We start from the raw sequence: 6,000 nt of genomic DNA on the forward strand, positions 1-6,000 counted from the left end.
TCCATCATTAAATATACCTTAATTTATTTAACCAGTCTCCTGATGGTGGACACTGGTTGTTTTCTACTAAAACAGTGAATTGAGTTATTGAGATTATCAGGTCAAAGATGATGTGTTTTCTAAGTGTTGATCGTTACTACAAAATAACTCTCCAGAAATATCTCACCAAATAGTACTCTCACCACTTCTCTATGAGAAACCTATTTATTCTCCTACTCAACAGCTCCAGGAATCACCAGAATGCAGTATTTTTGGCAGGTTGAAAAGAAAAGAGCTACATCTTGCGGTTTTAATTTTAGTTTTTTAGTTATATGTTTACTAACCATTTATATTTATTTTTTTGTTTGAGTCATTTGTATGTATTTTCCATTTTTCTATTGTGTGTTCATTTTTCATATTGATATATAATGTTTTTATAAATTAAGCAACAGAGTGCATCGTCATGTGTGTAACAAATGTGTTTTCAGTTTTCTAGTGGGTCTTCCATCTTGCTTGCAATATTTGCCACTCTGAAGTTTTAAATTTTGACGTAGTCAGATTCATCAGCCTTCTTTTATAGCTTTTGAGTTTGGTGTCTTGCTTACAAAGGCTCTCCCACTTTAAAATTACAAATACATTCACTCATTCATTTTTCTGGAACTTTTATGGTTCAGTTTTTATATTTTAATTTTTTATCCATCTGGCATCTATTGTCTTGTAAGGAGTAAGAGATTCACAGATTTGAAAAAGGAGATCTAGATGGCAAACTTGATTTTAAAAAAATACATATATATACATATATATATATATGTGTGTGTATATATATAGCCTTTTAGTATATGCTTTCATCCCAAAAGATAAAAAATATATAATACTTAAAATATAGGTAGCTGACTCTTAGTGACCATGCCCAAAATACCAACTGTCCTTTCATATGGTGGCCAGTGAAGATGGTAGCACTGACCACTGTGTAAAACCTCTTTGAAAGATATTTTAATTATTTATAAGAAAAAAAAATTAAAAGTGCATTTGATGGAGGTATAATGTTGTAAACTGGGTATATTTAATAAGGCATCGAATTTTTTTTTAGCATAATTCTAGGAGACTTGAAATTTATACTCTTACCCCTCCATTCTCCCTGCCTTCCTCCCTCCCTTTCCTGACTTATGCGTTACTTCAGTGATATTTATTGGGTGTTTGGTGTTGCTCCTATGCAGATGTTATATACTCAAGTTGCCTATAGTATTGAGAGATGTGTGATATACATGTAGAAGTATTGCCCCGAAATTGCCTTTGGCAAGACATGTATTGATGGGTAGGTAATTTGAAGATAGGTCAAAAATGCCTCTTTTCTCAGAGCGTGAATGATATAATTTAAATAATTGAAACACTGTATTTGGTATTAAATGTACTATGTAAATTAAAAGAGAATTAATATGGTTATAGTGGACAGAACTTTTACTATAGTAATTTTTGGACCTGACTTGTACTGTTAATTTCTTTTTGTTACCCAGGTTCACTTTGATGGCTGGAACAGTTGCTATGATTACTGGATAGATGCAGATTCTCCTGATATTCACCCTGTAGGCTGGTGTTCAAAAACTGGACATCCTCTTCAGCCTCCTTTGAGTAAGAAACACAAGGATAACAAAAATGTTTCCATTTTCTTGTGTAGTATACTTAGTATTTTTTTCCTGCTACCCTTCTTTTGCTATTACTCTCTCTACTGTACATTTCTTCTCTATGTAATTCTTTTCCCTCTTACTACATTTTTAATTACCTGGTAGTCACAAAAATATTTTTTAAAAATTTAATATCTGAGAGAGTCAGGTGTGTTTAGACATTCTTTTACTTTTATTTAAAAGTAATCATCACCTTTTATAATTACTGCTTAATTTTTGGAATATAATTTGTGGAACTATCAAAATTTAATCTATCATCAATATGCTGATAGTGATTTTATACTATAATTTGCAAAATGTTACCATTGGGAAAAACTGGGCAAGGTATGCAAGAGATATTCCTCTGTATTATTACTTTAGGACTCCATGCAAATCTACAATGACCTCAATAAACATTTCAGTTAAATTCAATTTTTTAAAAAAAAGCTGCACTGAGAACTTGATTAAGTGCTTAGGACAAGGGAGGGTATGAAATGTGGGGACGGGTGGCATGAATGAGATCAGTAATTATTCTTTTGTATTTCAGTGTGTTTGAAGTTTTCATAGTGTATGAATATTTGTATCTAAATTATTTTATTTACTTGAAAAATTATTTAAAATCTCATTAATCCAGATTTAGGTATCGTTAGAATTTGTGGCATTTTGAAAATGTTAGATCAAAGTTTACTATTTTACTATTGAAGTAAGATAAGTAGTATGAACAAAGTTATAGAAGAAAATCTTCAGAAGTAGAAACTTTTAAGATATTTATTAATTTTATAGGATCTGCTTCTTTTTTTGTTTATATGTGTTGATTCAAAATTGGATTTTTAGGGATTTTTTTCTTCCCTATTCTGATCCCAAACATTTGATGCTTACGACCTTCTGGTTAAATTTATGCCCCTTATTTTATTTTAATTTTTTGTTTTGTCATAGGCCCTTTAGAATTAATGGAAGCCTCAGAGCACGGTGGATGCTCAACCCCGGGATGTAAAGGGATTGGCCATTTTAAGAGAGGGAGACACCTGGGCCCTCACAGGTATGTGGTACCTCACTCATGAGGGGATTCCTTACATGGTCAGATAGAGGGTGCCTGTCCCTCCTATGTGCAAGGTAATGGTTTTCACTTATACTAAATATATGTGAACTAATTTTAAATTCAGATTCAGAGGAATTGTGGTTACCATGGTGATCCTGTAAAAATGAAGAGTATATCTGTAGTTAAATTTTCCTAGGAGAAAACACATTCATAGTTTAAAATAGATTTACTCTAGCTATTTGGCTTTTCTTGGCAACATGACTAGTTGTACAGACACTTAATTTCTGAAACAGTCAATTGGGGCAGACCCTGTTAGAAATATTTGTTTGCTAGAATACTATGTGATTGAGTGACTCAATTTGAATAATGAGAAGTGAGATTATTATAGATTAGCAAAGATCACAGAAACCACAAGTATAGTCAAACATGAGAATGCATGGGTCAGAATGGGTTTTTCAATATATTTCTCTTACCCCTAAGTAACTTAAAAAATAAACCGAATTTGAAAATTTGATATATTGTGTAGGTGATTTGGGGAGTCTATTTAGATATTTAAAATTTTTACCGAAATACTGAGAAATTACTGTGATTTAAGTGGGCTTTTTTAAAGAACAAAAGCATCATCTATTTAGGTATGATTAAAATAACTTGTCAATGTAAGTGTACTAACTGCATCTTAATTAGATTGCCCAGTAAGAAAAATGATTCCTTGTTTATCTAGATTGTGCAGGTGCTGAATCTGTGTCTTTAAAAATCCTAAAGACTGCATTACCTGTTTCTCTGAGAGTTAATAGGAATTGTAAAATCGGTGTGATTATTTTCACCTTTATATAGTTTCTTCTTTCATTTCTATAATCTTCTACAATGCTGCTTATCTTCTTTTTGCAACACTTCTCCTGAGTTATTTTTTATGAGGTTCAGAATGTTCCAGAGTAAAAAGTTTGAACATAGAAAAAATGGTTCCATTTGCAGCTATCCATTTAAAAATCCTTTTTGCCATTTATATGATTGCAATCCAAAAGTTATATGATTAATTTAAACTGAATCAAAAGTACTGCATCTTAGAAGTTATTTAGCATTGCCAAGTAAAGGCAACTGGATTATTTTCAGACATTATGTAAGTCTAAATGCCAGAAATATCTCATTAACATGCTGAATTTCCATTATATATTTATAAATTATTTTTTTGTTCAGCAAATATTTTTGAACAGCAATTTTTTTCCATAACTAACATTTATTGAGCATTTATTTACTCTGCCAGGTATTACACTAATTTTTTTGCATGTATTGGATAACCTTTAAACGATACTATAATATAGAACTATTATTTTCTCCAAAATTTTGATGAGGCCACCAGGGCACTGTAGAGGTAGAGGTGTACTAACTTGCCTAATTGACAGCCAGTTGAGGGGGAAACTGAGAATGGTAGCCAGTCTAACTCAGGGGTCTGTGCTCTTAACCACTTCCTTCTCACTGCCTCTCAAGGCACCACTCAATGAATTAGTCACAGACCCAACCTTCAGAGATCTCATGGACTAATAGAACTGTACAAGCTATACATAACCTAATTAAAATATAGATATAGATTGGTAACTAGTATTGAAACTTTGACACATGTACACCAATGAAGAAAGAAAAATTTTTAAATAGGTCAGTACTGACATTTTGTTTTTAGGATGCAATTGAAAAATCAAAAACTATATATATATATATATACGTATATATACGTATATATATATATATAGTTTTTGATTTTTCATATATATACACACACACACATATATACACATATATATGTGTGTGTATATATATATATATGTATATATATACGTTTTTGATCTTCTGAGAAGAAAACACACCTTATAGCACTGTCCGTAATCTCTTTAGGAGTGCTTTCGGTCTGAGAAGAGAGGTTTGCTTGTCATAGCAAGGTCTGTAGTGACAGTCTTGTCCCCTTCCTGATGTCCCCAGCCTCTCCTTAGGACCGCCTTTCCCTAAGTATGTTGTGAACCTCTGAGGGTCCCTCAGCTGCGCCACACCCACTTTACAGAGTTTCAATGATTTATCTTCAGAGCATTTCTTCAGAGATGCAGTATTGTATTTGCTAAAAGAAGGGAACAATAATGAGGACAGTCATGGAACATTTTATGGAAAAATGTGGTAAAGAAATCTTTTAGTATAATTGGAACCATAGTAGAGAATTACTCATTTTTTGGAATGAGAGAGGAAAAAGTAGATCTTATGGCATAAAAAACATGCACTGATAAAGAAACTGTGTTGATTTCCTTGTCACACATAAGGTATAACTAGCAGATCTGTGTATAAGTCTAACTGGAGCCTCAGGAAGGAGGATGCAATTCAGACAAGTAGTGGCAATGTCAGCTCTAGCCCAAGTCCTATCTTCCTTTTTTTCAGCCCCATCAACTGACTTTTTTTAGTCATTCTGATTCTGATCTCTGATTTACAGCACTCAAAGCCCTTTACCTGGCAGGATATTAATCCTTAACGGGCACAGCCTGTTTTCCATTTCATTAGTAGACTAGTGGAATAGCTGCTGCATCATGGATATTCTTTGAAAGGTTCATTTCACTGACACTTATTTTTGTCCTTGCTGAGAATGCTGTGTTTAGGAAAATGTAATGAGAAAATTCTCTTTGGATTAATTTACTGAGAGAATACATAAATCAAAACATGCATTCTTTGCTTAGATAACAAGGAAAGTTTTTCTTTTAGCAAGAATAATCAATTTTATGAACACATAAGCAAAAGCCTGTTTTGACTAGCATTTATTGTTAGCATCTCTGAAAATTTTAATAGTGGAATTTGATCTAAGTGTTAGAATATGTATCTCAACAATGAAGTTTGAGAATATGATGTTTTTAAATGTTGAAATCTAAATGATCACTAAATGAGTTGGATATAGATAGATACGGTGTTCTCATCTCCGAGAATACTCAGTAGCCAGATTGCTTGATTCTCCCTCTCCAAGAAGGGAGCATTAACATTGGTTGTGTTATGCTGTTTCCATTTACTCATTCATTCATTTTGTCTACTGAGAGATCAAAGAATGGGAGGAGTTTAAAGGAGAACTAAAGTTACATAAAAGTAGATATTCTGCACATTTTAGTGTCTTCAGGAATAAATCTCATGTAGGATTTGATCTTGGGGAAATTAAAGAATTAAATTAAATAGACAGCGTTTCCCACAACCTCTAAAAGATATTCATAAAGTCCATGGAAAGTTTTTAAAATGAGTAACTTCGAACACACACTTGCAAACTGTAAACATCATATTAGTTCAACATCCATCCGTCCGTCCATC

General features: G+C 32.6%; 1 protein-coding gene across 14 annotated transcripts in view; it reads left to right on the plus strand.

The window, feature by feature from the left end:
* L3MBTL3 (L3MBTL histone methyl-lysine binding protein 3) overlaps window positions 1–6,000 on the plus strand; it is a 101,408-nt gene that overhangs the window by 66,386 nt on the left and 29,022 nt on the right. For all 14 annotated transcript variants that reach the window (XM_039849902.1, XM_039849896.1, XM_039849892.1 and 11 more), the window contains 2 exons: window positions 1,494–1,608; window positions 2,577–2,679. In XM_039849902.1, coding sequence (XP_039705836.1) covers window positions 1,494–1,608; window positions 2,577–2,679 — 218 coding nt within the window. The remainder of the gene's footprint in view (window positions 1–1,493; window positions 1,609–2,576; window positions 2,680–6,000) is intronic.

This window comes from Pteropus medius, unplaced genomic scaffold, assembly GCF_902729225.1.
Source record: "Pteropus medius unplaced genomic scaffold, Ma_sr-lr_union100, whole genome shotgun sequence".
In the NCBI taxonomy this organism is placed as follows: domain Eukaryota; kingdom Metazoa; phylum Chordata; class Mammalia; order Chiroptera; family Pteropodidae; genus Pteropus; species Pteropus medius.